Source organism: Mus musculus, chromosome 1 (genome assembly GCF_000001635.26).
Source record: "Mus musculus strain C57BL/6J chromosome 1, GRCm38.p6 C57BL/6J".
Classification (NCBI taxonomy): Eukaryota; Metazoa; Chordata; class Mammalia; order Rodentia; family Muridae; genus Mus; species Mus musculus.
In genome coordinates, this window is record NC_000067.6 from 72,574,857 (window position 1) to 72,587,929 (window position 13,073).

Consider the following 13,073-nt stretch of genomic DNA (forward strand, 5'->3'; position numbering starts at 1 on the left):
GCGTGGTGGCTCAAGGCTTTAATCCCAGCGATGCCTCATCTCAAACAGCAGCAAAAGGAGTTGAGCTCAAAGCCAGGAGCAAATCATTTAAAATAAGCTTTAGTCTGTGCCAGAGCTTCTCAACCTCTGGGGTCATGACCCCTTTTGACAAACCTCTATCTCTAAAAATATTTACATTAAGGTTTATAAGAGTAGCAAAATTCAGTTATGAACTAGTAACGAAAATACTTTTATAGTTGGGGGTCACCACAATGTGAGGAACTGTGTTAAAGGGTCACAGCATTAGGAAGGTTGAGAAACACTTTTCTATGCTATGGCCAGGTCAAATGTGGATGTGGGTGAACCAATAAAAAAAAAAAGAAGTTAATAAATGGAAATGTAGAAATGTAAAATGAAACAAAGAATGTAGAAAAAAGGGACCTGGAGAGAAGTTCTGGAGATGGGGGAAGGGAAGGACCCAGGTGAGGATTCATGGCCTGTTATCTGCCCCCTTGTGGTCTTCAGGAACATTGTAATTGGCCAACGACTTCTAACGTTACATTTTGAACTCACAGCAGAAACAAACTAGGACATTTCTTGTAGAAATAATGGATAAAATACTATCAAACACTGGTGGCTCACACCTGTTGTATCATCGACAGAGCAGCATACGAGGTTAGCAGCAGGAACCCAGATATCTGTGATCTAGTTTAGGCCCCGGTATTCTCTCTATGCTTAAACACGTTATCTGCCTTCGTATGTCTTCGTTTTCCCTGAATAGCCATGAGAAAGCCATCATTTTTCTCTTCTGATTTACAATCCTGTAAATGACTACCAATTGTTAGGATTAAGAACAATCCGTAAGAAAGTTCAGCACGCCACCTCAACTTCTGAAGTCAATTTCGTGCCTCTCACCCCTGGGAGAGCTATGTGCTTGGAGGACAGCGGTCTGCAGCGAGGGTCCACCGCTGCAGGATCCAGGCACGGGGTCAGATGTGCTGGAGTGGAACAGTGGTGCTCCAGTCTCCCATTCAGTGCCCATTATGAGATGTCAAGAGGTACGGGACTGTTAGGAGGTGAATAGGGCTTCCCCTCCTGAGTGGATTCACCCATGCAGGAGATTGATGGGCTAACAGGTTACCAGAGGGCAGGTCTACTGTAAAAGCTATTTGATCTGAGTTGCTCTTGGTCCCTTGCCTGTCACCAAGGAGGAAGTCTGCCCACCCTGAGCATAGCCTACAGGGCTCTCTAGTCTCTGTCACCTCAGTACTCTAGCAATCAGAAGGGCATCATTAGATGCAGCCCCCAGAACCATGAGCCCGAACAGACCTCTTCCTTGATAACTTGGCTTTGTATTAGCCTGTGAGATCATGCTCTGAGGAGAAGAAAACATTAAGTACGTACGTCACCCCAGCCTTCCAATCTGGACATCTAGCCCAGTCCCTATCATCTCTTCCCCAGACTTGTTAACGTCCCTCCAAGTCTTCCTGTGGACACTTACCTACCTTTATTCTCCAGAGAAAGTGTCTTCCACAGACTCATATATCACGGCATTCCAGTAGGAATCTTTTGGGTGGCTTCCCCTGTTCTCAGAACTAACATCCAGACTTTTGTTATGACCTGCAGGGCCCCAGTCACCTATCCTCTTTTTCTCTAGCCCCTCCATGTTGATCCCCTCTCATACCACCGCCTTCCGTGGCAGCCTCCGTGCCAGCCTGGGTACTTGTTCAGCCACTCCTTCCTACACCCTGTCCCAGCTGCACTTGCTGCCTAGAGAGACTAGACCAAGTAGGAAGTAGAAGGCTAGGGGAAGGGAGGGCTCCATCTAGTCAGCTTTGGAGAAGTCAAACAGCCCCTGTGGAACGAGGCCTTTGGCTAATGCAGATCCTTAGGAATCCCCTCACGTTCCTGTAAAGTATGCCTCGCTCTTTTGGTCTTTGCCCTGTTTTAGGTGAGTACAGGTTTGTTCGCATCTCCCCAGGAAGAGTCAGGCAGCAGCTTGCTTCTGGGGCCTAGTGGTTGTCTGCTTTCCACCTTTGGGGGTCCATGCTGCCTTTCCCAGACCGCTCTTGAACTGGTCCCCTCTGTCCTCTTTCTCTGGCTTGTTGAAGGTCCTTCATCGGTTGAAGTCTTTAGTCTCCTCCTCTCTTTTCTTTCTGCCCTGCCTCCTTCACTAGACCTTGAATTTTATGAAGTGTCTCTGACTAACAGTCTGGATGCCTTCACCCATTGTGTAGCCCTTGAGTTTTCTTCAAGTGAAGAAATGAATGAAAGGACTTTGAAAAAAAAAAAAGGAGAGTGGCAATATTGGAGGACGAGAAGAAGTGACATTTTGCCAGAAGAAATTTGGAGCAGGGTGTCGAGGGGATGCTTTCGGCAAAAGATGTGCGACGTCTTCCCAGGGGAAAAAAAAAGTGCCAGATTCGAGAGGGAGGACTGCCTGTGAAGTAATACCAGCTAGGAAGCCCAAACTGAGTGATGAAGACACGAGGCAGGGCCTCACGACGGCCCCTGGAATGAGCGCTGTACGGAGCTTGAAGCAAACAGGTCCTAACTTTTAGAGTTTGGGGGAGGGGTCTTGGGGAGGCAAAGAGGAGCAGAACTGCCGGAGTCAGTAATTAAGTCCATCAGAACCGAACAACCGCTAAGGAAGGTGAATTTCGTGCCTTATAAACCTTCACAGTGCTCCTCTGTGCTTTGGATATGCAAATGCATTCCTTCTCAGCCCGCAACACACTGGGAAGGAGCAGCCTCTTTAAAGACCCAAAGCCTCGCATCTGCTCCCGGATCTCACCGCAGCGCTCTCACGCTCTCGGTGTAATTAACCTGAGTGGTGTTGTGCCCTTGAGGCGGCTGTCAAAAAATCCTCCCCAAAGACTGTCAGGCCCTGTTCTAGGGCATCTGAGAGAGAAGGACGGAGAGGGAAGCCCAGCGTTTCCATCAGCAGCAGGAAGCTCCCCAGGGAGACTTTAATCTGGTTTAGGTGTCCAGACACAGGCCATTAGGCAAGGGAATGCATGCAGTGACCATTTGTACATCTAATTAAGGCCTAAGAAGAGGCCTGCTAAGGCACCTGTCTCTGGCCGGGTTAATCAGGTCCAGGGCTTCTGTTTCTTTACTCCTAAGAGAGGAGACGAATATCCTCGAAGGTCCCTCCTGATTTCACTTTCTGGGTCAAGAAATGAAAATTACAGAGATTCTCTAGAAACCCCTCTACTTTGTTTTCAGGTCCCTGAAGTACACAGGGGGAAAATTAAGAGTTACAGAGTGGAAATAACGTAACTTGGACAAAGCCTTTGCCCCTTAGGGGCAACCCAAGAGGATGTAGAATCTTAAAGGTCTTGGGTTAAGCCTCAGAATGACAAACTCATGACTTTGGATCCCTTTGTGATTAATGCAGTATTGTGCCTATTTCTCACAGTAAGCATACAGTTAAGCAGTCAGAGAAGGGAAAACAGGGAGGAAGAGATGAAGGAAGGAAGGGACATCGGACAGAAGGGAGGGAAGAAGGCTGACCTGAGAGTTAGGAGCCATTGATCTCTGGATATAAACACCAGGCTGAGTTTGGTTGATTTATGCTCCTCTCCTTCTGTAACAGTTACTCTTGATTGACGACTTGATGGGATTCAGAATCACCATGGAAACAAATCGCAGGGCAAGTCTGTGGGGGAGTTTCTATATTCGGTTAAGTGAAGTGGGAAGACTCGCCCTAAATGTGGGCAGCACCGTTCTAAGCACTGATCGCGGACTGAATAAGAAAAAAGTGGCCTGGGCATCAGCATTCGCCACCGTGCTGTTTCCTGACTGCGGATGCGATGTGACCCGCGGCCTCAAGCTCTTGCAACCACACTTTCCCACCGAGATGGACCGCACCTCAACTGCCAGGCACAGTAAACCCTGCTTCCCTTGTTCCTGCTTCCCTTCCCTGCTCTTGTTAGGCATCTTGTCATAGCGATGAAGGAAGTAATTAATAAATCTTGGCTCCCAAAGAAAGAACAGGAAAGCTAAGGGTAATTCATAAGGGAAGCAGAATCAAAAGTAGAGAGTACAGGAGTCGGGAAGCTCAGTGGTAGTGTACTTACCTAGCAAGTATGAGGCCCTAGGTTAAATTGCTAGCCTGCACTCTCCTGAACGGTTGCTCTTAGCAGGGTTTTGTTTTTTTTTCTTTTTCAAGGCTCCGCCCAACAGTTACCTAGCAACAGCCACGTAGGAGCCTGGCTCATTTACAAAAAGGACTCTCCATCTATTCTCTCTCTCTCTCTCTCTCTCTCTCTCTCTCTCTCTCTCTCTCTCTCTCTCTCTCTCCTCTCTCTCTCCTCTCTCTCCTCTCTCCCCCTTCCTCCCTTCTTCTCTCCCTCCCCCTTTCTCTCTTTCTTCTCTCCCCTGTGTCCCTGTCAGCCTCTTCTTCCCCTCTTTCTTCCCTCCTCCCTCTCTTCCTCTGCCCCTCTTCCCTTCTCACCAATAAACTTGCTTTTATATTAGGCCTGTCCTATGGCTTCCCATGGCTTGATTGTTCAGGGGGACGGACACCTTGGCCCCTCCCCTCCGCCCCTTCCTGCTCTCCCCCCCCCCCCCCCACACACACACACTCCGCCATTTTATAAAACACAACAGTTGCCTTGCTTTTAAGTCATGGGGAACGACTTCAGGGAGGGAAGGTTTATTTTGGATCATGGCTTCAGAGGGTGGGAGGGAAGAGTGTGTCACAGCAGCTCAGTTCATGATGGCCAGAAAGAACACTTAGAGAGGATGCTCACATCACAGTAGACCAGGATGCAGAGAGAACATGACCGGAACCGCATACAGGGAGCCTCCTATAAACTTCAAATGCTTCCCTTAGTGACCCGCTCCTGCCAGCCAGGTCCCACCTCCTAGAAGTTCCATGGCTTCTCAAAATATCAGCATCAGTGAGCACTCGGAACAACAACCTGTGGAGGACATTTCAAAGGTACAACAGCAAGTTCAAGGCCATTCTAAAAGCTGTACGGCAAGAGCTAAGGAATACTAGACCTTTAAAAATGACACTGGGCTGCACAGATCGCCCCAACACCTGCACCTTCTCCCCCTTTCATTGCATCCCTTGTGATTAAACTCTTGGGCTTCAGAGATAGCATAGTGGGTTATTTCGCATGCACACTGTTGTGGCAGAGAACCCAAGTTCAGTTCCCAGAACTCACATAGCCCTAAACACACACACACACACACACACACACACACACACACACACACACACACTATGGTAGTTTGAATAAAAATGCCCCCCTTAGGCCCATGGGGAGTAGCCCTATTAAGATGTGGCCTTGTTGGAGTAGGTATGGCTTTGTTGGGGGTATTCCACCAGGAGGTGGGCTTTGGGGTCTCAGAAACTCAAGCCTCGTCAGTGTGTCACAATTACTATCGATCAAGATGTAGAACTCTCAGCTACGTCTCCAGCATCATGTCTGCCTGAATGCTGCCATGCTTCCCACCATGATGATAATGGACTAAAATTCTGAAACTGTAAGCCATGCCCAATCAAACATTTTTCTTTATAAGAGTGGCCTTGGCCATGGTGTCTCTTCACAGCAATAGAAACCCCAAGACAGACAGATAGGCAGGCAGACACACACACACACACACACACACACACACACACACTCTTAAAATAAATAAATAGGGGAGGGGAAGGGAGAGGGGGGAGGAGGGAGAAAGAGAGAGAGTTATATATTAGCCCTAGTACCTCCTAGCTCTAAAATTCAAAGTATACATTTATGAGTCATCTATTTACCAATGGCCTTTTATTTGGTACATAGCTCAGTCCTGAAATAATGTTAACAGGGGAAATGAGCTATTTTCACTGAAATGCATGACATGGAGCTAACTTTGAATTTTGTGTGTGTGTGTGTGTGTGTGTGTTGTAATTAAGACAGGGCTTCTCTGTGTAGACCAGGCTGCCTTCAAACTCACAGAGAGCCACCTGCCTCTGCCTCAGCAGTACTAGGATTAAAGGTGTGCCCACCACTGCCCAGCCCTTTTAATCATTTTAATGAATGGGTTTTCACTGTTGTCTTAAGAACTTCTTAAAGTAGATAAACTGTTTAAAAAGTGGGTGTGTCGGCAAATGCCTGTAATCCCAGCTCTTTGGCGGCTGAGGTAAGAAGTTGTGGAGTTTGAGACCAGCCTGGCAAGACAGACTTCCCAAGTATTTCAACAACACTTCCTCTCTCTCCTAAAAAAAGCTTGGCTACAGCAAGATCCCAGTGGATTATGTTGTTGACAGAGCCAACACTAGGAATTTTGATTGAAATCTGATTGGTTTGCTTTTTGAAGATGAGTTTTAGACTAAACAGTGACTTCACGTTTAGGACGCTAGAGCTAGAAAGGAGACCATATCGTTTAGTTCAATTCCAGACTTTCTAAGTTGGGATTCCTAGGAGCAAGATACATGGATAGATAGGAATCCAGCATTCTGAGGTTAGGATGCATGGGCCCAGATGTCCTCTGATTCACATCAAAGGACACCATATTGCTCTATGGGTAAATCAGCTGGGCCTGGAGAGTGAAGTGACTGTCATGTGAATTGGTGACAGGCAAGATGAAGGGCACAGCACTTGGTCTTAAGAAATTAACTGTCTCTGCAGGGGATAGGAAGAGCAAGACAGGTGCTGGCTAATTAGTAGCTGTTCACACTGTGAAGCAGGAAATGGATGCTGAGTAGTAGGGAAAACCAAAGATATAAGATTTACCTCAAATACTAGCTGTAAGTGTTGCAGCTCTAAGGAAAAAGGCTCTGCTACACAAGTTCTTATAGCTGCCTGGAAAGATTCCCCAATGCAAGTGTTATAGCTCTGCTCCAGAAGGGGATAGTTCTCCAGGCAAAGTGTTTTGCCAAAGCTCTGCTCTGTCCAAAATGTTACAGCTCTGAAGGGAAAGGAATCCTGGCAGTTGGGAATACCACAGAGTCACACCACACAACAAACTTGCCACAATAGACTTCTTGGAAGGTGGGAACTCAGGAGGGCAGCTGCCTCTGCTCCAGTGAGAAGCAGCAAAGGACTGGGCAGAATGCAGGGTTTATATAGGATTTCTAGAGGGTGGGTGGGATTTCCAGAGTGGCCTGGGACTCAAGGATTGGTGGGATTTTTTTTTCCTTGTAGGGTGGGGCTTGAACCCTCTCCAGCTACACTGGTACAACCACTAGTGACATCTGCAGGGCAGAGCCTGGCCACTTGTGTGCCTTGAGGGTTTATAACCTTTACAAAGTATACTTTTACAAGAGTTCAGGCACTGAAAGCCTTCCCCTGCCCCTTGAGTTGGCATGAATAGCCAACACTAGCAACATTCCTCTTCCTCCTGTTGTGGGCTGCTATTTTGATAGCTCCTGTGTTCATGATATCTTACTGCAGTCCACCTCATCGTCTCTTCTTATTAAAAAACACATCACATTTCCCTAAATGTCTGGTCATTTCCCCAATTAACTCTGTATTCAGAGATCTATCTCTTTGCAATGAGCTCTGTTTGAAAACAGAATCGTTTCAACCTTTCCGTGTACGCTGATGATAGAAGAATATTATATTCAACCATTGGAGGACAGAAAGAATGCTGTGCTCAGAAATGGAGTCAAGTAACCTTGATAGTATCTGATAGATGGGAGGGCTTTGGAATCAGAATAACAAAGTAGCTAAATACAGCCTGGAGAAAATTGTGGACCAGTCCTAGTTCCGTTTTCTCATTTATAAAATGAGGATAATGGAGCTGGGTGTGTGGTGCACAACTTTAATCGCACTCCAGAGAAGGATCTCTGTCAGTTTTAGGCCAATGATACATGTTAAGATCCTGCCTTTTGAGGAAAAAAAAAAAAAGATATAATAATAATCTTATGATGGTGCAAGTCTGTAGGAGGTGGAGGCAGGAAAGACATCCTCTGGTACAGGGTGAGTTCTTAGACAAGTCTGGGTTACATGAGTTACTGTCTATGTTTCATAGGTTGTAGTTCGGATTAACTTAAGTTCCTATTAATGATCAGCACGCTGACTGATGGAGGCTCTAAAAATTTCAATTCCTCTTTGGTCTAGGAAAGCAGATACTCAGCAGCGGCTGGGGCTTATAAGGACGGCACTATTAGAAACGGGTGTGCCAGGAAAATCTTTATTAAGTATCAAATCAATCTGGCTGTCTGACATGTCTGGAGACACCCCTGACACTGAACGCTCAGCCTTCCTTACGCCTGATTAAATGTTTGGAGAAACTGAGAGCTACAACTCCCAGGGTGCACCACACCTTGACCCGCCCACAACGTTACGCCTCTCAAATTCACCAACCTCCAATGGGCAGGCTTTCCGATTCAAACTACAAACCCCAGAAGGCCCTACACCAAGTGTACTATCACCCACAATTTATGACCGGGATCTGCGGCCGTACTGGCTGTTGGGAAATGTAGTTCGACGGTGGCCGAGCCATTCAAATGCCAATGGCCCGCTCCAAGATGGGTGAAATTGTAGCGCTTGAATTCTAGTTCCTCTAACAGTCCAACCAGAAGCGAAAACTGCCTAGGCAAGGCTCTGAAAGACGCTCCTGGTCTAGGGCTGTTCTGCTAAGGTGCCTCACCTTACTGGCCTCGCTAGGTAAGAAAGTGGGCTGCGAAGGAGGTAGCAGCATTGGAGACGGACGAGACCAAATACGGCAAGAGGAGGGAGCAGTGGGGACGGGAAGATCCAAGTGGAAATGCTAGAGGCAAAGTGGGGCGGGGCGTCCCCTTTTCTCAGGCACCCAGGATGTGCACAGGAAGGGAAGGGAAGCCCAGGTCTCAGCAAAGAGGAATGTCTATGTGGTGGTGTGCATTTGTGGTTTATGGTTTATTAGTTGGACCTCTCATTCCGTGGTCTCATCTCCCCAACTGGGTCAGTCAGCATACTAGGCCTTGGTAGGTATAACCCTAGTTGAATACAAGGCTGAGAGTTTTCATTGCTGCTGGCTGGCAGGCTTGAGTGTAACATCTGTGAGAGGAGATGTTTTGGGGTGCTTTGTCTAAAGGGAGTCTTAGCAAGGATTAAAATGTAAACCCTCTGAAGTCAAGAGTCTAGAGCTTTCTTTGACGGCTGGCGGTGCTACTGGAGTATTTCCTATGTTACAATCATTATAATATAAAAGTAACTTTTATCCTGTTGTAGTTGTCTGGGAGGCTCACTGCCTCCATCTGCTAACCTAGGCCTAGTCCTGGAAGCTTCTAGCCTCCTTATATTCTGATCTGGGCCTTGAATGTTTTCAGCCCCTTGAGACTTGCTGCTGAATAAACTCACCCTTTCGTGTTTTTTCTGAACTCTAGCTGGCTGGTTCAACTCAGCTGTTCTGGCTCAGACTTCTTTCCCCAGCTGACTGATTCAGTCTGGCTTTTCTCTCCGCCTCTGAATTGCTCTGTTTGGTCTCAAACTCTAGGAATCTGGTTCTAATCTTCTGGCTCCTTCTCATTCTCTTGCTCATTCTATCTTTACCTGTGTCTGACCTGTTCTTTCTTCAGCCTGTCTCTGTAAAGCTCTCCCGGTAAAACTGCCTCCGCCTCCCTCTCTGCTGCTCTACTCTTTCTCTCAACTCTACCGTATCCTGTGCTGTACTCTCTCCTCCTGCACTGTCTGTCTCTCCCTTAAGTGGCTTCCCGTTCCTCATGAGAGTTGGGCATATCCTATTCTGTCAAATCTTTCTGATTCTCGTCACTTTGTCTGCCACTCAATTAGACATCGTTTTCAACATGGGTGCTTTCTCCTACAAACTAACTTTACCTTCATTGTTTTGGAGTCAAAGGTGAGTACTAAAGGCATATCTGTATTCCAGCCAGAGGGAATGTGTCAAGGGCTGGGCCAAACCCTAACTAGAAACTCAAGTTCAACTATCCTGTAACATTATAAGGTAGTGCTATTTGGGTAAGGCTTAAGTCAGACCCAGCCAGAGAATTTGGTGTTCAGGCCCCTGCATCTAGAGCATTGTAAAACTGGTTCAGCCTATAGGAAAATGTCTAGGGTAAATGAAATCACAGTACAGAATAAATGTATGATCTTACGCTGTAATGAATACCTGTGTTTTCCAAATATGTGGCAAGAAAAGTTCAGAACTATGCTGTGCTCTGAGTGGTGGTGATGTGTGTTGGTTGAGTTGAACTTAACCCTTTATGTCTTCTGTCTGAATTTGGCACAGTGACCCTTGTCCCCAGTTCTCCCCTTTGTCCCCTTATTTTTCCAAGAGTCATTTTGCTCTTGCATGTTGGAAGTCAGGCTCTAGGACCAGCTGCTCTAGCTTGCATTTGGTCACCTGCAGATTCAACAGAAATGTAGTGAGGATGGAAGGCAAGGGGAAAATTTAGTGTGCAGTCTCTCTGAGGCTCTATCTCCTTCTTCCAGGTTGGAAACAGGCTATTGGAGCAAGCATTGTGGCAGGGTATGAAGCTGGTCATTGGCCAGTCTATTTCTGTCTGATCCACTAGCCTTTCTAGTTTAAAATGTAGTCTTTGTCCATTCTAATGAAGTTAGATTTCACTGTAAAACTTTCTTGGGATCTGCTAACTCACTTTGGCTAGCAAATGAGAAGGGGGAAAATACCCCAGTGAAACACAATCCATTTTAGAATAACGCTTTGCTTTTTCATCTGGATCAGTATTTTAAAATATGCTATTTACTGTCTGTGTGCATATGTGTGTCTATGTGCTTTCATTTTAATTATAAAAAATATTTCAATTCATCCCTTAGCTTTTTCTAATATGTTACCTGGAACAAAACCTTATTAATCAAACATGGTGGACGTACGTTTTATTTTTGTCTTTTTACCTTCCCCAGCTTTTACCAACTTCCCAACTAAAGGGTGACATCCCTGCATGAGCCTATCCTGTTAAAAATGTCCTTGCCACTTACAGAGGAGCAGAGGAAAAAGATTGAAGAGAATCGGCAAAAAGCTTTGGCCCGTCGAGCTGAGAAGTTGTCAGAACAGCCACAGAGCGCAGCTTCAGGCTCCTCTGCTGCCGGCCCGTCCCAGTCCAAGCAGGGCTCTCTCCTGAATCTCCTAGCGGAGCCTTCAAAGCCAGTGGGCCATGCCTCCATTTTCAAGCAACAGAATCTCAGTAATTCATTTCCTACTGATCAGAGACCTCACAGCTCCCGCTGTTCTCAGCCCAGCCCAGCAGAGGAAACGACGGGGCTATGGAAGACCCAAGGAGAGATGTCCACAGCCTGCCCAAAGCCTAACCCAAGTCCTCCAGGAGCCTCTAACCAACCACTTTTGGGTTATAAATCCAGCGAGGGTCAACCCCAGGCAACCTGGGACACAGGAGCTTCCTCTTCTGGACCATTCCCCAGGGACCCCGAGTTAGAGGCCAAGGCAGCAAGGCCTTCCACCTCTAGGCAGAGCATTTCGGACAGCTTTTATGTGTTAGGGGGAAAAACACCTAGGACAGAAGGGAGACCCCCAAACATACTGCAAACCACACCCCAAAACACAGGCTTTCTACGGGGAGCGTGCATAAAGACTGGGGATCGCTTCCGGGTAAAGATCGGCTACAACCAAGAGCTCATTGCCGTGTTTAAGTCTCTGCCCAGCAGACACTATGGTAATGAGGCTTTTTCTTTTTTCTATTTTTGGACTCTCTTCTAACAGCCCCTCATAAATATTAAGAGGGCACATTGGCACATTACATTTTTCTATTTTAGCTGGCTTCTCCCTTTGTCTCAAGCAGCTGTTAAACTTAGCTAGTACACGGCCAGAGAGAGAACGTTCCCTTGTTTACTGAGGCGCCAGTGCCCCTGCCAGGTGCTGTGTGTGTGTATTAAAGACAGTAGTTTGAACTCCAAAGACTTTTTTTTCTCCTTTCAGTTTTAAAGTGCAAAGCCGGCTCAGCGCTTTAAAAAGATGAGTAATGTGTTGGTTGATCTGAAGGGAGTACTGGGGTGTGGCTAGCTCTGCTGGTCCTCAGAGCTGCTCACCACACACTCAACTACATGCAATTCAGAGGATTTGGGTCCCAGTCCTAACTGCCTCGGCCTACTTAGTTCAATGACTTCTGTATTATATGAAACAAAAGAACTACCTGGGTTGGCTATTTGTGTCCTGTAGAGATTTTTTTTTAAAGCCCTTGAGAGCCTGCCAGTCAGTGCTTTAGAATTTGGCCTCTGTCTGGTTGTCCAGGAAATAAGTTCTTAGAGAGTCTCAGACACCAAATGAAGACAAAAAGTGATCAGGCTTCTGTTTATTTTCAGATTCTTTTACAAAGACCTGGGACTTCAGCATGAGCGACTACAGAGCCTTGAGTAAGTGGACACGTTCTTTCACCTGCAGCGGAAAGTTAGCAGGAGCTGGTGCCTGGTGACTTTGTGACCTGGCGATCTCTCTTATAATGACCATTTTATGAATGGGGACATGAAGTCTCAAATGAGTAACTAGCACAGAGACGCACAGCTAATTAACTATTCAGCTGCGATTCAAACCCGAGTGCCTGTTTCCCCTGGGCTCTGGTAGATACAGTAGGGACAGACAGCCGTGTCAGGCCTTGCTTCCTAGGGCGATGATTGTTTACCGTCTGACCCTGGGTAATGAACTCCAAAGTTCGGGGGGTGGGGGTGGGGGGGTGGGGGCAAGGTAGCATACAGCATCACTTAGGCAAGTCCATCCATCTAGTCCTCACCAGCCCTGGTGTACCCCATCTTCATCCACCTAGTCCTCATCAGCCCTGGTGTACCCCATCTTCCGAGTCTGCCCTGTGTCGGTGTTTCTGTCCTCTTGTCCTGTGCCATGTTCTTATTTGCCCCCCCCCCCCCCACTTGTTCCCAGCAGCTGCGTCTACACCAACTCTGCTCCGCCCATTTCAGAAGTACATGCTCAGATCACCTCTCCGAGAATCTGGCACATGACATAGAATTCTCGGGTTCACCAGGACGTTTTCTGTGGGACGATGGGACAGTTTCTGAAGACTTTACTTGTCCTTGGTCTCGCCTTTGTAAACGTGTGACTAGGTGGCGTCCTGCACGTTGGTACGGCTGCTGTGACACAAACTGGACCTTAAGAAACAGAAACGTGTTTGCTTAGTTCTGAAGGGAAGAAATCTGAGGCCAGGGCGTGTGCAGGCTTGGTTTCCCCTG

General features: G+C 47.0%; 1 protein-coding gene across 7 annotated transcripts in view; it reads left to right on the plus strand.

Moving 5' to 3' along the window:
• Positions 1-13,073, plus strand: part of Smarcal1 (SWI/SNF related matrix associated, actin dependent regulator of chromatin, subfamily a-like 1) — a 100,096-nt gene that overhangs the window by 38,162 nt on the left and 48,861 nt on the right. For 2 of the 7 annotated variants that reach the window (XM_006496141.4, XM_006496143.4), the window contains exons 2-3: positions 10,782-11,548; positions 12,195-12,245. In XM_006496141.4, coding sequence (XP_006496204.1) covers positions 10,840-11,548; positions 12,195-12,245 — 760 coding nt within the window. In that variant the 5' untranslated portion in view covers positions 10,782-10,839. Of the gene's footprint in view, positions 1-8,381; positions 8,583-8,633; positions 8,882-10,354; positions 10,387-10,781; positions 11,549-12,194; positions 12,246-12,768; positions 12,966-13,073 lie in introns of those variants that run through there. The other 5 variants (XM_030255544.1, XM_011238557.3, NM_018817.2 and 2 more) reach the window with 5 other exon arrangements.